General features: G+C 33.2%; 1 protein-coding gene across 1 annotated transcript in view; it reads right to left on the bottom strand.

The window, feature by feature from the left end:
* LOC120341881 (mitogen-activated protein kinase kinase kinase 1-like) overlaps nucleotides 1-18206 on the bottom strand; it is a 29423-nt gene that overhangs the window by 5422 nt on the left and 5795 nt on the right. Inside the window, exons 7-23 of the mRNA XM_039410440.2 lie at nucleotides 17707-17886; nucleotides 15197-15310; nucleotides 14670-14783; nucleotides 14162-14301; nucleotides 11950-12071; nucleotides 11584-11726; nucleotides 11355-11506; nucleotides 5868-6000; nucleotides 5483-5604; nucleotides 4847-4935; nucleotides 3836-3983; nucleotides 3225-3366; nucleotides 2904-3037; nucleotides 2199-2449; nucleotides 1829-1938; nucleotides 169-1757; nucleotides 9-87 (exon numbers count right to left, since the gene is read on the bottom strand). Of these exons, the coding sequence (XP_039266374.2) occupies nucleotides 9-87; nucleotides 169-1757; nucleotides 1829-1938; nucleotides 2199-2449; nucleotides 2904-3037; nucleotides 3225-3366; nucleotides 3836-3983; nucleotides 4847-4935; nucleotides 5483-5604; nucleotides 5868-6000; nucleotides 11355-11506; nucleotides 11584-11726; nucleotides 11950-12071; nucleotides 14162-14301; nucleotides 14670-14783; nucleotides 15197-15310; nucleotides 17707-17886 (3762 nt within the window). The remainder of the gene's footprint in view (nucleotides 1-8; nucleotides 88-168; nucleotides 1758-1828; nucleotides 1939-2198; nucleotides 2450-2903; nucleotides 3038-3224; nucleotides 3367-3835; nucleotides 3984-4846; nucleotides 4936-5482; nucleotides 5605-5867; nucleotides 6001-11354; nucleotides 11507-11583; nucleotides 11727-11949; nucleotides 12072-14161; nucleotides 14302-14669; nucleotides 14784-15196; nucleotides 15311-17706; nucleotides 17887-18206) is intronic.

The following is an 18206-nucleotide window of genomic DNA, read 5'->3' as shown; positions in this document are numbered from 1 at the left end:
CTCCTCACCTCAGTCAGTGGTGGGTGTGTAGAGCATGCATCGTCCGTTGGTAATGGCGGAAGTTTTCTATGTCGACTCGTTCCCGGCCTGTTCATAAAAAGACATAACTGTTAGAAGATGATATTAATCAACAACACCCAAATTAGCTCATACCGGTCAAAATCTTACCTATCTTCATCTTGTCTGGCCGTCCTGATATAAAATAATGATTCCTTCCCATCCCTTGATTGGACTGATTCTGTAACATGTTTAACAGCCGATCTCGAAGTCGTTGGTGACAAAACTGGATCCCTATGCCTTGCTGCTTCTCTTGTTGGAGATTTAGCATTTCTTTTCAATTGCTTTGGTCTCATGGGACGGTTTGAAGTAGCACATGATGTTCCAATTGCAAAAGACTCGTGGTGGTCAATGAGAGAATCTCTGGCATTACCGAATCTTTTTTCAGACCCAACATAATCAGAATCGGACTCTGATTCTGTTTGTGGTCTCGGTGGAATAACTGGATATTGAGATGTCGACGGTGATAAGGCATCATCATGTGAAGACTTAGGCACTACTTGGTCATCATTTGGATTCGCAAATACGGATGTAAATTCGTCGGCACTCTTACATGGGCTAGAAGCAGAGTTAGTTAAATCCTTATCTTCAGATAAATAATCCGCTGAGCTAGTTGATGCTCGACCGCTATCAGTGTTACTTGACTTTTGTCGCTGAGCTGGACAAGGTGGTGGAACAGGCTTTTTCACTACATCCGGTGGTCCATTTTTCAGAATTCCACGCATTGGCCTACCTCTGCTCGGAGAAGATTCTGTTGACCGACTATACAAATTGAGGGGAGGATTTGTTTTGCCCGATAAAGGCTCGTGCGTGTCTGCATAATCAGAATCTGGTGTCCTAACTTCATGCAATGTCTGGGGTGGGTTGGTAAGACCTTCCAAACGTTTTTTCTCTTTATACCTTTCCATTGTACCACGCCTTGCTATGTTTCGGCTGATCGGATGGCTTTCATACTTTGCTGCAAGCATAAGTGGCTTCTTAGCAATATTTCCAGTGTTATATTGAGCAGATAGATCAGGTGGTTCTGGTTCAGAAATGTTTCTTAGAGGCAGTTGTTTGGTCGGCGAATCTTGTAAATTAGCAGAAGCATCACCTCTATCGAGCATTTGATAAACATTTGTCTTATTTTGAGGCGACATGAATCCACCGCGAGTTGGTGTTTCTTTCTTTATATTTGGAGCATGTGGACGGCCTTGTTTTCTGTTTATGTTCTCTGCAAGTTCTTTTACGCTCATACGACGGTCAGCGCTTTTCATTAAGCAATCTTGTGAAGCAGAAGAGTCAGACTCTCGACTGCTGCTTCTTTCCCTGCAAGATGGAGATGACAGGCTCGTTTCAGAATCTGGGGTTACACTTTTCTTTGAGGCACTTGAGAATCCTTTTGTTTGTCTGAATGCGGATGTTTCGGATCTGAGTCTCAGTAGGGTAGGACGTTGTCTTCTAGATTCTGGCATCACAGAACGATCAGGGGAAGCTGGAGGTACAGGGGCAGACTTGGACTGTTCTGCTGCAAGTCTCCTTTCCTTGACTGGTAAAGGTGGTGGGGACATTGATTCCTCTTCTTCGTCATTCTGCATATGCATCGACTGGACGGGATTCCTAGTTCTACCATCTAAAACAGGTTGCCTAGGCTCATTGAATGGTGGTCCATTGTTTTCTTCATGTGGACTAAAGCAATGTATGGGACGAAACAAACTGACCTATAAACCAATAAAAGTTATCATTAGGTTTGCAGAAGTACTAGATGATAAGAAAACATTGTTAAACATACTTGAATTGCATCTGCCAAATTGGTTGTATCATCAGAAGATGGAGGGGGTGTTGGGGGGTGGGCACAAGACCTTCCAAGATACATTGCTTCCTGGTGAGCATGGTTCAATTCTGCACAAAAAGAAAAAATATTTATACTAACTAAACATGCTAGATTTGCCAATTATAGCAACAAATAGATAACAATATTGCAACTATTTATTTTTATATTGGTTTCAAAGTGAGATACAAATCCACAACAAAACGCCTGCATCCTTATTCATAAATTACTAACTTTCACACCTATGTCAAGGTTCTTGCAATATAACTTTATTAAACTGTATAACAAATAAGAAACAATTTGAATATAAGGGGAAAAAGCAAATACTAACCTTCCTCGAAATCTCCACCATCGGGTAGAGGAGGTGATGAAGCAATATGCATTGTAGCTTCAGCCAAATGCGCAGGTGGAAAGGTGGCACGCTGACTGGAAACTGTGAATGATGGAAACTTTGCTAAACTTGATGAAGCCAAACCAATTTCACCAACAGATGGATTTGAATCCAGAACTGGACTCTTGATGCTCGCAGGGACTGTTTGTTCTTTCATGTCAGAATCATCACACGAACCTGATAAGCTTTCCCTGGTAAACAAAAACATGGAACTTGTTTCGAAAGAATGTTAAAATAGACATTTCAAGATGAGCTTTGAACTTGAACTAGGGAGATGCTGAAACCAAGAGGTCAAATATCAATTAGTCTTCACAGGGCTCCATGCAGAAGATTGTCAGAAATATCCAAAATCTTGTTTGGTGAGTGAGAGATCTTCTTTGTGAGGAGAGAAAAGGTCAAGGGTTTGGAAAGCAACAATTACATGAAAATAAGATCGATACGGAAGGTTACTGTGGGAACCAGAATAGCTTCATCGCAATGAGATTGAGTATTGCTCTATTCATAGGTGGCAAACAATGGTACTTTATAGTTACCAATAATTCTAATTCAATTTTATAAATATTATGTACATAGGTATGAGAATCACTTAAACTTCAGTAAAATCTGAATCAAAGAAATCAAAATAAGTCATTATGGAAAATTTACCATTCTGCAACGACAGCATTATCACTTGGTAAAAATTGTGCAACCCTTTTCTTCAGCCTTGGATAGTCAAGATTTTGCAACAAGTGCATACAAGTCGTCATGAAGACAGAATCTCTGCTTCCAAAATTTACAGCCTGCGGGTTAAAAGCATTCCAAATTATTCATTATATTATTTTACATATTATCTACAACACACTCTGTATATATATATATTTATGCAGGTATCTAATACTGATTTACTAACTAGGAACATTTCAATGATCATGTATTACATAAATACATATTACTAATTCTGAAAGTGAAATTGAACAAATAGTTTACCTGAACAAAAACTTTGTGAGCCATTTTAACCACATTTTGATGCTTGGAAATTCTCAGGCAATCTGCTGTGAACTTGGTTACTTTCGATAATTTGGCTGATATGAATCCTTCACTTTCTGCATCTGTGTTACCTGGTTCCCCCCTGAAGAATAAGATTCAATATTATCAAATAAGGATTCAAGGCAGAGATGCCCAAAAGCGAATATGTCACTAATTCACATACATTAAAGAAAAATATTTTTAAATATAAAATATACATTATAAACTGGGGGCGAGTTGAAATGAACTGTTCCAAATTATTCCTAACTGCAAAAATTTACCATATCGAATTTAACGAATTTTGAATGTATACAAATATTTGATTCGTTTTGGACATTTCTGACTTAAGCTAATGCAAACGTAATTACAAGACTTATCTAGAAATGTTGGGAATGGACTCTTGCCATGTATATGAACATGGCAAATCACTGAAAAAAATATTTGGTAGCATCTTGTTTATTTTTGAAAACCGGTCTATGAAGTTAGAGGACATATTTGAAACATGATCAAAACTCAATTTTGAACATAAATTTTACTACGTAAATGGCAACCATAAAAAATAAAATACTTACGAAAGTATAAATTTATGTTTGAATTCTTTAAATAACTCATTAAGAACATTCAACCTTCCTAACATCCACTGCCATGAAGAAGAATCAGGAGATCGTCCAGATTCTAGAAAAGTGATGATGAGGTCTACATCTCCAACTGTGAAGGATTCTGAATAGAAATCAAACTCAATAATAATATATAAGAATACTTTAAACCAGTAATAAAAATGGAAAGAATAAATAACTTGAGATCAGTGACGTCAAGTATTTAGCTACGTTGGCAGATTTCAGATAATCATTATGAAATTTGGAATACATTTCATTCTGCTTGACGTAAAGGAAATGTTGATCTAAATCTATACAAAGTGTAATTACCAACTCTTGAACCGGTTCTGTTAAGATTTAAAGTGAAATAGAAATAAAAAAAAACAAATTTTTCAATATTGATAATTTGATCGATATTTAATACTTATATCAATAAAAGTGACTATTTTAGATGCCCTCTTTTGGAATTAGACAGCATTTTGAACACGTCAGTGGACATAACGATCGTTTCAATATTATTTTGTTGTTGTGGTTTTTCGTCATTATTAAAAAATCGCCTTTCTCTTCGAATACTGGACCAATCGTTTTGTAAATTTTCAGTGATTTTTTGCCAGAAGGCTATTACTTTTATTTATTCCTAAATTTTCTATGAATCTTATGAGATCTAATATTTCTAATTGAGCTTTATTACTTTTTAATTATGGCAACACAGTTTTTAATTCACCAAGCCGTACGACTGACTGTGAAAATTCTTGCGACAGAAAACTCGGAAGTTTTTTGAGGGTATGGTATCGGTAACGTCAAAGGTAAAGACTGCTTCGCTCTGGTCCACGTGTCCAAATATTTGAGCATTGCTCTCTTGTTGTAAAATATCAAAGTATCATAAACATAGTCCTAAGTTAAGGCAAACAATGAATTTGAAATTTGAATTTGAAATTTGAAATGAATTTGATTTAGCGCTCTTGTAGAATATCCTTCAGCACAAACCTGTTGCTATTTCCTTTCCGACTGCGAGTTCCCCAGATTGTCCTTTGCAAAGTTCCATGATAGTGCTGACAGATAATTGTAAAGCACGTCTAGAATATAAAACATTGTTAATTGAAAATTGTAGAATTCGGCTATATATAAGCTTGTGTGAACATCATGTTTCATTGATACAACAAGCCCAGACAAAAAATAATATCAAAGAAATATTTTGAACTCTTGAATGTAAAAAATTATTTGAACTTACGATCATGTGGGGATAGTTATTGCAAAAAATGACTTCATGGCTACCAAATGGACAAAAATCTTGCATGTTTAAAAAAGATGTAATTGTTATTCGTGCTGTTATTGTTAGGACATGAAAATCACTTTTTTCTTCGACTATAGCACTGAACACTATTTAATTATAAGTTGTGTCTCAAAAATAGCTATCATTACCTATATTTTTCAACCCAACTTCTTAGGGCATGCTGGACCTAGGATGCCCCCACATACTGATTATGTTGGTGGTTCAATAAAGATTTTACACTGATCGCTTATGCCGAATTCATGCCAAAAAAAGATGTATTTTTCACACCAAATTATTAGCTCTTTAAATGTAATCACTTCTTACTATACATCAGTGAATAAAAAACATACCGACTGCTATCTGCACATTTCAGAAGAATAGTTTCGATGACAGGAGATAGAATTTTCTGGAAAGCTTTCACATCAGCTGTCGATTGACATTGTGTGTATGCCAGCATTGCTCGAAGTGTTCTCTGAATTGCAAAGCGTCCATTAGTTTAGAGATTGAGACTATACCTAACTTAAAAACAACTCGTAAAATTTTACTATAACACACGTACATTTTTTTACCCAAAATTACTCCAAGAAGGCAATGTTATCAGTTCACACTTCAAGAATTGCACTGTTAAAATTATAAGACTGAATATTAACCATTCAGATGATCAACTTTACTTCATTGGTATAATAGTAATCAGTAATTCTCATTAAGCCCTATAACTTAAGCATAGTTTCTCACCAAAGCAGTTACATAAACCCTGTACTCTGGATCTGCACAAACCATAGCAAGAATGGAACAGCATGCTGACAGACTTGAATTCAACGAAAGAGCAGAGGACTCTGGATCTGCAGTTGCACCCCTTGGTGAAGATCTGAATTGAAATTTTATTTTTAATATATAGTTTACATAAAAAGTGTCTCATATGCATGTTACATTCTCATTCTCAGAGTGAATTATAGAGGAAATGCAGGTGTGGATTAAACTGTGGTATATCTAAACAATTATTATGGGTATTATAGAATTATGAATTTCCTTTCATAATAAATACTATATTTCATCAATTTAAGATCATAAGAAAGGCCAAGATCATAAAATCTTTTACTTTGCAAACTATGACATACTATTAATCCTCATTTTACTGTAACAAAGGCACATTAAATTTAAAAATAGTCTTTGATTATCCATATTCATATGATTCAATTTCAAAAGATGTTTCAACTAAATTCGTTTGTCATATCCACTGAATAGAATAGCAAATAAAAGTGAGAAAACCATATACAGGACTAAAAAATATCGGTAATTATCATATACAGAATATTAAATCTTTATCTTCACTACTGAGTGAGTGAAATCGACACAGCTTCTGAAAGATTGCAATTGCCGTACAAAGAGAGTTACACCACTATTTATATATAGAATGTTTGTGAAGGTGAGAAATCCTTACAATACATTGCGCACGAGATATGTAATTGATGCAATAAGTAATAGCCTTATTTCCATATCGCCGGATGAGAACAGAAGGGGCCTAAGTCACATTTTTGCAAAATTCACTTTTTTCAATATTTTGGGGTTTTGAGCCATGCTCTACAAGATGGTGGTCTTGAAATCCTGAATTTCTCAATAATAAAAATTTTAGCTGGACTTAGGAATGCTATAATCATAGAGGTGTTGAGAACAGAACAGGCCTATGTCCAATATGCTGGACTTAGGCCCTTTCAGTCCCACATATTTACTGTCAAAATGAACATAGGCCCATTCTATGGCAAAGTTTAGAATCAAGTAGTCCCAAAGAACATGAAAAAATAAATATGATTGTCCTGATTGGCTGAAACAAATTATTCATTGTGATGAAGACAACTGATAAAGCATATTGCAGTTATACTTATGAGCATGTGCTACAGGAAACAGGTTACTAGAGGTAGCTTACCCTGGAAAGTTAGATATTAAATGGGATAAGAGCCTTGGTATATTGAATAGCAGGCTTTAAGTATAACTGCATAATAATTTAAAGATTATAAATATTAAATTGTGTGCTATTTAGTAGTCTTGTATGTATTAAATTGTGTTCTACTTAATAATCTTGTATGTTTAACTTTTCCCAAAGCTATATACAATTTATCAGTGAAGCAATGTTAGGTCCTGAATCTGAATTCCCCTGTGGCACACGAAGTTGGGATAGCACTGAGAGTCAGATTCTGCAAACAGGAAAAGAAGTTTATCTCCCTGCTACATATTTCGATAATGAACAGCGTGAATACAGTAATAGTTTACCATATAAAGATAAGACGCTGTTAAAAGGAGTGATAGTTTGCGTCTACTCCAACACTGTTCGAGTCAAATTTTTTATTGACAATCAAACAACTTCAGTTCCAAAAAATGCTTTAAAACTTGATATCGGTGATGAGGAAAAAGATTTTGTCCTTGTTGAAGCTCAAAATTCTCAAAACGAAGACCAGGAAGAAAATTTATCAGATGAATCTTTTGAATATTATAATGATGATTCAGATAAAGATCCAACTTATAATTATGAGAAGGAAAAGTCTCAGTCTATGCCATGTTATTGGACGGCTCAAAACAATGAATCTGACAGTGATAAATCAAATTCCACAGTACAGCACCAGGTTGACATTTCAGTCGTCGAAAGTGAAGAAGTAATTCTATGCTATGAAAGATATCCCATATTCAAAGCAAAGTGTAGAAGTGTTCACTGTGAGGATAGACAAGGAAGTTTTTTTATAACTAAAGTGTTCCAAACTGCGATCCATTGGCCATATTTTAACCTTGTAGAACACAAGGAAGGTACTGCCATCACATGGAATCTGTGTGACATAAATAAGCTTTGTGACCAAACAGAAAATCAGGTTAATGAACAGTGTTCAACAGACTGGATAACACCTACTCCTTTGACAGAAAGAAAAAGAAATATCTCCAAGTGGCAGAGAAATATTAGGAAGGAAGCTCGAATGCATGGACAGTCTTACCAATACAGAACAAAAAATAAAGAAATTAGATTGATGCCTAAAAGAGAAATAAAGAAAACATGTTCTAGTTCATGTAAAAAAAAGTGCAATGAAATATTTTCTGCCAAGGACAGAGAAGTTTTATTTGAAAATTATTGGAAATTAGATAACATATTGTCAAAAAGAATTTATATTACGAAAATGATTGAAAAATGCAAAATTAAAAGAAGCAGATTGAGACCAGATATTGAAGTCAGACGCAAAAAAAGAGATGTTAGTTTCAAATATTTTCTTCAGAAGGAAAGTGGAGATCAGTTTGAGGTTTGTCAGACATTTTTCCTCACAACTCTTGATGTTTCAAGAAAACAAGTTAGAACAGCATTATCAAAAGAATTTATTGGAAGTGTTGAAAATGATATGCGTGGTATAACTGTACCCCATAACAGATTTGATCCAAAAAAAGTGGAAAAGGTAATTGAACATATTTGTATGTTTAAGACAGTTCAAAGTCACTATGTTCGAAAGGAGTCTAAATATCAATATTTGCCTCCAACATTAGATGTGGCTACTATGCACCGTATGTACATACGATTCTGTGCAGAAAATAACATTGAGAATCCCTTGAAATACGAAGCTTACTTGTCCATTTTTCATGATAATTTTAATATAAAATTTCATCAACCCAAAAAGGATCGATGTGACATATGTGATGCATGGGACAATACAAAAGATTCATTGAGAACTACCGAAATAGTAAAATCAAAGGCAGAACATGATCAAGAAAAGAACTTGAGCAGGGTGTTCAAAGCACAAATAAAAGAAAAAGCACAAGACAATAGCCATATTCAAGCATCAGCATTTGACTTTCAAAAAACACTCCTGGCACCTGCAGGAGAGAGTTCCTCATTTTACTATAGCATGAGACTGCGAAACTACAACTTCACAGTTTCGGACATCTCGTCTTTTAAAGAAGTTCATTGTTACTTGTGGAATGAGGAAGAAGCAAAAAAGGGTTCAAATGAGGTGGCGTCTGCACTGTTGCTCTACTTGAAGTTTTTACAAAAAAAGGGTGTGAAGAGTGTGTACCTTTTTTGTGACAGATGCGCAGGACAAAATTGCAACCGCATGGTATACATCATGCTATCCCTTGCCCTTAATTGGTTTGGATTTTCAGATATAACGTTAAGCTTTTTTGTTACAGGGCATAGCCAAAACGAGAATGACTGTGCACATTCTCTTATCGAAAAAGAGTCAAAACGGCTGCATACCTTTACCACCGATCAGTGGGAATCTGTCATCGTACAAGCATTGACTAAAGGGAATAAAAATAGAAATATAACTATGACTAGAATGTCCCATAGTGATATCCTGGATTTCAAATTTGGAGAAAAACTCACCATGTTTCAAGACGTTTACAAATCAAACCTAAAAGTGAATGGATCAAAGATCAAATGGTCTAAGATCATGCAGGCCAAGTTTTCTGGTGAAAAACCTGATAAGTTTTTCTTCAAGTACCTTTATGCAGAAGAAGAATATCAGGAAGTTTCATTCATAAAAAAAGTGAGGTTGAGTCGAAGAATTTCAGGAACCCTGGATATGTTACCCAGGATGAATGAAATGAGGCGAAGCTACAAAAAAAAACCGGGAATTACAATGGAAAAATATGGTGCCTTAATGAAGCTGTGTAAAAAAAATCTCATTCCACCGCAATACCATACGTTCTACGAGAGTCTCACCATTCAAAATGATGAAACAGATGAATCAGACAGTGATGATGAATCTTCCTCTATTTAGATCGATTCACCAGTTTTAAAGACACAGGGTTTCAAACCCTTTGAATTGTTTTTTGATTTTTCATATTCAGTTTCTTTTTTATTCCTTTTTTGAAAACTTCACATTCAAAATTGGTCTAATTTTGTAGTTCGTTAGTTGTTCTGTTGTTTTGATTCAATACACAAGACAAAAACAACAACAAGGCTGCTGTGAAACTGAGGCATACTGGCATTAGCAAGCAGAGATATGTTAGGCCAACAGACCTAAGTCACAATTATAGGAATTTGTGTAGTGTATATTGGGCCTAAGAACCAATGGGTGACAGAAAGGGCCTAAGTCCGTCAATTATCACTGAGAACAGAATAGGCCAAATGTCTTTAGGGGGGTAAAAAATGAAAACGAATCGAAGTTGAAGTGCCAAAAGATGTTGATTAAAAAGCTATTATCAGGGACCTTATCCTAGCCAAAGCTCAGATCTTCACTGAGAATACATAACTAGATATTCAACTATGATAAAATTCAAAACTGTTTTTTGCGATTTTCTCAAAACTCAAAAATGTGACTTAGGCCTGTTCTGTTCTCATCCGGCGATATGTAGACAGAACAAGGCATGGCTAGACATTGGATTCTAAATTTGAATCCCATTGGTGATTACCACGATATATACGTCAGTTACAAATTTAATAAGATGACTGCTGTGTAAATACCATATCTGTTCCCTTGAGATTAAAAACATGGTCAATGTCGATTGCACAAAATCTATTTAAACATATTCTAAAATATATCATGTTTGAGTAGGTACGAATCAACGACTTTTTACTGTAAGAAATCATCGAAAACCTCGATTTTTAATTTAAAAAAAAATCCTTTGAATTTTATTTTGTGTACCATTCTCTGTACAGTTTATTTTTCATTTAAGATTATTTTCAGTTAACGACTTCAAGAAACATATAGAACCAAATGGCGAAATCTTTTTCGAGACTAACTTATGTTAAAACAAAATATCGATCAAATTTGAAAGATTTAGAACCAGTACTGCGACCCACCGTCACCAAAATAGGGCTAAGATTCGATCTTTTATCCAAGAATATGCGAGCACATCAGTCTCATTGAAGGTATTGTAAGTTTTATTATTTTTTTAATATTTTATGTATTATTATATTTTACCTATTTTTATTTTAGTTCCTGAAGGTCGCAAAACAAATTGGCAATGCCAAGTGGGTCGCGATATAAAAAAAAGTTTGAGCAACACTGATATAAAAGATTATATGATGACTTACAACCTAACATGTACCAAATAGAAACATGGTGTGATACACAAAAATTACTATTTACCGATAAGCAAATATAGGCAATGTCACATTCATGAAACATGTAACTCACCCAATTATCCTATCATGACAGCAATGAAATTAAGTGAAGGCAAATTAAAATGAATATTTCAAATCATTTTTCTTATTTAGCAAAAATTCATTGTTATACTATTTTTTACCTGTCAGAATCTTCTGAATTATCATCCGGAATGTCAGCTGGTTGTGAAGTAAGTAAAGCTCCAGTGATATCATGTGATAATCTTCGAAGACCATTTTCTCGAATATTTGGATGAGCTGAGAAAAGGCAGGAAACTAACTCCCAACCAAATGCCTGTTGATCATAAGTAAATAATGTTAGAATTTGATAAAAAAAAAATGGATTGAATTTTTTTTTTAAATTTCACTCACCCGAACCCAAGAGTCCGCTGTATCTTCATATTCTCTTGGAATTTCAACCAAAAATGGTCTTCGTGCTGTTTCTGCTGGTTTCCAAACCACCCTACACAAAGGACATTTTAATGAATCTCCATTTCTTCGGCATTCCTCTGCCCCTGTGATTAATAATATTTAAAATGATAATTCATACCATCAACTATAAAATGGCGAAAAATATTCAAAATTTTATTTATTGAAGTTTATCGATAAAACTTGGTGCAATTAGAATAAAGAATAATATGCCAGAATAAACCCTTAATTATGTCAGAAAATTTCATCTTTTCTGTTTATTTTTGCTCTATTTTTGCTATGCTATATAGATTAAAAAGAAAAACTCACATATATCTACACAATGTGTGTGTAACTTATTCCTGCATCCGACTTCACATACTGTTATAGGTTCATCATCAATCATTTGTAATAAACATATTGGACAGTTTTCTTCTTCGCCTTTAGAAGAACTAGAAAATAATTTATTACATATTTTAAACATTAGAAATAATTGAAAAGTATTCAAATTAAAAATGCAGACATAAAAGACAGAAATTAATATAAAGAAAACCTATTTTAGAATTTTCCACAATCGAAACATTGTTTTTCACAAAACTTAAAAATAAAAATTTTGCCATGATCAGCCAAAGTCAAGCTTCTTCAGACAAGCAATTCGGTCTAATGAAACATTACAGAATGGAATTTGTGAAAGTATGATGGGAGACCTTCAAATCACACAATATAGTCATGTTGACTGACTGCGTTCTCTAACATAATGGCAACCAAAAAGGAGCAGTAGTTAGATAAATGATCCTCTAATCAACAATAAAGAGTGGTGTGGTCATTTTTATAGTTTGGAAAATATGGGGACTGATCCTAGAAAAAATATTTTCAAATAAAAACTGAATTGAGATAATGAGCATAAATATGTACTACACAATGTATATTTATTATATGAAGAATATGTCTCTTATGCAGAGTGTCTTAGATTACGTAACACTTTTGTGTACAAACAACACAAACAGAAGTTCGACTGTTTTTATGAAGTAAATTTTCTTTATTTTTGTATTAGAATTTAAAAAAATTATGTTTTTTTTTGAAGGGGTCACCCCGCATATTTTAATTTTGAATATATAACATTGGTGTAATTTTTCCTTTATTGTAAATCTCTATTCAATTTCAAGACATGTAAAATCTACATATTTAAATGTAATGAATAACAAAAACAGAACCATACAAATAACAATCAGCTGTATAGTAACAATCCACAGTTAAAGCACGCAGTTTGCATTTTGCCGAAGGGACAATATAATTAGTAGTTTAGGATAAATGTCATTGTATTTTAGACAGATGGACTGAAGTTTCAATTTAAACCCAAAAAAAACTAAGAATGATAAAAACAAATTTGTAGTGGGAAAAGCTGTGAACACTTGAAAATAAAACGGACAACATTTAATTTTAATAAATGAAGCAAATGTACAAAACATGATTAAGAGAACATTATGAAACGTTTCGATCAAATGATGAAAGAGAATTGGAAGAAAATTATATGATCATGTGGGCGAATACATCATAATTTTATGTCAAGTTACCTCATCCCCGATAAAGACATAACTACATTAGCACAATATTTCCCACACAAGCCGTATTAAAGGTAATTGCTCATAAAGACTTGATTAATTTATTATTTCAAATTTGACGCTATTTTATAAGGTATTTATATAATATTTGTATGATTTGGTTTCATATTAGAACAAGTATAACAAAATGAAATTACCGGCTAGCCTCATAATAATAAAAAAAATATTCCAGTTCTATCTAAAAATCAATCAAAATCAGCTTATATGATGTTGTACATTTGTTCAACATGACCAATTTTATTACCTATATATAATATATAAACAAACCTTCAAAATTTTGTAGGAAAGATGAGCATATAGCTTTCAATTGGGTTAAATTAGCAACCTTCACAAATCAAATTAATGAATAGTCAACATTATTTTCTAACAGGATAAATAAATTCAATATTTTTCGTTTTTATCATGTGTCACGCCACAGAAAATTGGTATGAATTCTGATATATTTTAAAAGTTATAAATCAACCACCCAGTTTGTTTTGAACTTCTCCGCCAGACAGCGTTTGTTATTATACTTCCCAACAATAAAAAACCTTTCGAGGACTGTTATTATCTTACGCTTTCGCAGTAAAAGCAATTACTACCAACACTAAATGGCATTGTTAAGGTAGCTTTAGGCAATGGCAAAACCGAGTTTTGTGGAACCAAATGTAATAAAATTGGAGCAGATAACCCGTAATTAAAGGATAGGAAGCATATCCACAACCTACGTTAACAAGGATTAATTTGGCCAATGATATGACCACTAATAAAGGTGTCACGTAGAAGTATTCGTGGAAATAAATATCAGATAAGCATCAACTATGAGTAACACATACACTATACTTAAAAGACATGATACATCAATAGCCCATGCTTGATTTGAATATGATAAAACATATGTCCCATTTTGGTTTAATTTTCAATTTCTAGTTAAAACTCACTGATCGTCACTGTTACTAGAGGTATCTTGTTGTTGGTTTCCATGTGATATTTGTGAAACCATTCTCTTTACTCTTGATTTCCTTTTGGGAGAAATTCTTGATTTACATCGCTCGTGATAATCACGAAATAAGGTTTCCACCTGTGAATGAAGCACAAGTGAAATTTAATTATTATTTGAATGTAATCAAGAAAATTGAACTCAAAACAAAATACAATTAGACAAACTGCGAAGTGAATAACCAGGTGATAAAAACTGAAAATTAGTTTTTCAATCAAAATTTATTTTTTTAAACTAAATCAGTTGTTCAATTGCTGATGATAGAAAAAAACATATTGACGTTACCATATGTAGTGTTGGAATAATTGGAATACAACACAGAAAAATACACAGGACTTGGCGTATGAGAATAAAACACCTTGAAACAAAGAAAAAAATTGAATATATTTACAAATTTGTGTTCATGATTCTACAAGTTTCCAAAACCATTTGTTGCCTATATTGCTTACCTCAAAATTTTTCAATTTCTTCCTCCATAGCAAAGGGCTACCTGCATCAAGTTTGAATACACGTAACATCACGAATAACACATGAACACAGAAAGTTCTTCCACAACTACAAGACTGAAATATAGAATAAAAAATATACATAATAAGCGCCAAATCCTCATATTTCCAATGATTTTGTCGAATGTTTTTAGATTTAAAAAAAAATTACAAGAAATGGATGTTTTTAAGCGGATTTCAAGATAAAAGTTTGAAGCGATATTCACCTGACTGTTTCAATAAAAAGTCAGATGAGTACACACAGTTGTTGTATATTCAATCAGTTTGAAGATGGAAATAGAAGAATGTTAATATAAACAATATTCGATGGGTTCCTTTGTTACAGATTAGGAAATTAAATGAAGGCTTTTTTGATACAGTTGGGCATTTTAAATTGGAAATAATATAACTAATTTCAAATCGATTTGGACATCTTTAGGGTTAAAGCTAAGTAACTGAAGAAGGAAATCGTTGATAAGAGCAAAACTAACCTGAGGACCAACGATTACGCGGAATTTGTGTTCAGGTGAGTCTCCACCTATCCTGAACGAGTTTGGTCCGTTTTGCTGTAGCAGATACAGTCGAGCTTTCATTACCCGAGAGACCTGAAAAACAAAGTCAAAAAATAAACAAAGAATAGTTATCGACATCGTGATAATAAGCATCAAGTAACTGTTACATTTCTAGAATTTCCTATCACCACAAATGTGCTGAAGGGATTAACCTTGCATATCATTCAGTTTGGTATACACTAGTCTATAGCCAGAAAAACACAGCTTGCGCTGTTTTGCTTATTATCAAAGCAACATTGAGGTAACCTTGACCTGACATTGACACTACTATCATCAGTCAAAATTATCGCACAAATAAAAAAATAAAAAAAAATTCCTAAAATGATGACAAATGCTAAAATGCAATAACTACAAATATTAATATTTCAAAATCCAATAGCCACAATTGTACATAATAGGAAGTTATCAAATTTATTTGACAATCGCAAATACAAGCTATTGCTTTTCGTTGTAATACAGATAATATTCAACAAATTTCAAAACAAATTATGTTATATTGGTTATATGTAGAAACTGATAAAATGCTACATTTCATTCAGTTTTTGTTGAGGTCAATAACAGGAATCAAATTTTCTTGAATATAGGTCTTGTGTGATAGATAAAAATAATGAACTGGGTTACACAACAAAAACAAAATCGGGGAGTAAAGCAAATGTGTCATTAAAAACAAATAAAATCAAAGCATAAGCCTGGTATATTGCCTCTTTAATCTGAGTTTATTTATATAAGCTGAAATGAGATTGAAATTGAAGATTTTTTTTTTGATTTTATGGTGACATGGAAACAAAAAGCAGAATTTTTGTGACCGAAATTCTTTGTGAAATAACATCAGCATAACATAAAAGGAATTAAAAAAATGTTTAATATTGGTTCGCGAATCACTCCTATTATCTAGTTATTCTGCATATTTACATATGGCATATTAGTTTATTTTATCCATATATAGACTAAATCAAATGAATGGCAAACAAAAAGTGATTGTACATTAGGACATAGGCATCATCTCTTTACTTTGGGGCTATTCATATTTATTTACCACATAAAAGAAATGAGCTCCCATTGTGGCCACACTTTTATGAAAGAACAACAACGTGAAACAAAGGATTTCAAAACTTGAGTTACTTGAGGGCTATTCTCCATGCTATAGAGATTTTCTCAAGATTCTTGAACAACATAACATAGGATATCTTACAATGTCCACTGCCACAATAATTACTCTGACCTACCTAATGACCAATACATTTAACGAATGCACTGAAAAACTTGTGTAATGCAAAGGTATTGAGGAAATATCATGTGATTCCTGCTAATTATTGCGTTAAAGTGCATTTCCCACATGATATAAGTTCTTGCACTATTGATTGCAAAATTCTGTCATTCACAAATAAATGGGCGGAAGGTCATTTTTAAAAAGTAGAATTTAGCAATTTAGTTAACAATTGTGTTATTATTGAGATTAATAAAACTAAGATTTAATAATAATAGATGAAATGAATTTAGTTGACAACTATGTTGTGATAATATTATAACGAAGATATTCCAATATCAGCAAGAAATGCCAAAATAGACAAATATTTGAATTTGAAAATGAAGGAACTACCGGTAATCTAAAATAAGAAAATAAAACTATAGAGAACCTAGATATTGAAATCTAGCTGTACCACGTAAAAAAACTAGTTCAAGTGCACAACGAATTAAAACATTCCCACAATGCAAAATTTTGGTTATTCAACATTTTAGAGGGACAATTGAAATTTCGAGTTCTTGAATAGTTTGTTAATATCAACTGTTAAACATAAACTGTCAGATTAGGATTTTATGCTTGATGGGGGAAAGTCTGAGTGTTGATAAGGGCCACACTAAATGGCTTGGCGGGTCCGGTTGCACACCTCTGTCATAGAGAAAAGGTACACTATGGTCACCTACGGCGATCAGTACCAAGAAAAAAATCTGGGGCATATTGCAGTTTTGCACATTAATTTGCGAAATGAATGCATAAAAAATATCATAAATTCATGGAATACCCTACAATTTTATGAATTTAAGTCCCTATACAAAATTCATTTTCATAAAATCGCGAAATTATGTAAAAGTAGATTAGCTAAAAATCAAAATTCGATTTTAGTTCAGTTGTCGCAGCATCAGGCTGGCCAGATTGAATTACCCAATGGGGCGGATTTGGCCTGCTGGCCGCAGTTTGCCCCTTTTTAGTTCCATATTATGATATATTTATAATCAAGAATATCAGAATTAATTGTGAACAAAAATCCTCAACATAAAACAACTCAATTTAAAAATAAGAATAATCTATACTGGCATTTAGGTATAATAAACATATCATACTGAACGGTATTGTACATAAATATTTTCCACTATGTTAGCTGTCTTCATCAGAACACTTTTAGTATTCAAATTTAATAAAGTCTCACCTTTTTGGCAGTGTCTTCAGGAGTATATGGAGATATTCCATCAGTATTTGGAGATGGAGGTCTGTTGAGAGGTGAAGGGTTGCGACCTTTCGGTGATGGATTCCGACCTCTGATCTGTCCTCGATTGACAGGACTAGGTATTCTCTTTGCTTTTGGGCTCGCACGTCCATTACCAGAAGCCTGTGTTTTATAAAAAATAAAAAGTTATAAATAATACGAAGCAATATAAATGAAGTTGTGCTTGTGCCAACATAACAAGTTACACAAATGGCAGTTGATAATTATTACATGATCTTACAATTTAGAAATCGCATTGTGTTGAAAAAAGTTCGTGGAATAAGTAATGAGGTAGGTAGCAAAATAAATTGTTGGAATCTATACAATAAATTTTTTTATTTGGTAAAATATTCAATATTCATTTTATATAATGTTTACTTTAAATGCAGTTAGATAGAATTAGGAGCTAGATGTCACAAATAAGAAAACAAATTTGATTCTAA

Source organism: Styela clava, chromosome 3, assembly GCF_964204865.1.
Source record: "Styela clava chromosome 3, kaStyClav1.hap1.2, whole genome shotgun sequence".
Lineage (NCBI taxonomy): Eukaryota > Metazoa > Chordata > Ascidiacea > Stolidobranchia > Styelidae > Styela > Styela clava.
The sequence above is the reverse complement of the archived record's forward strand: the minus strand, read 5'-3'. Positions and strand labels throughout refer to the sequence as shown.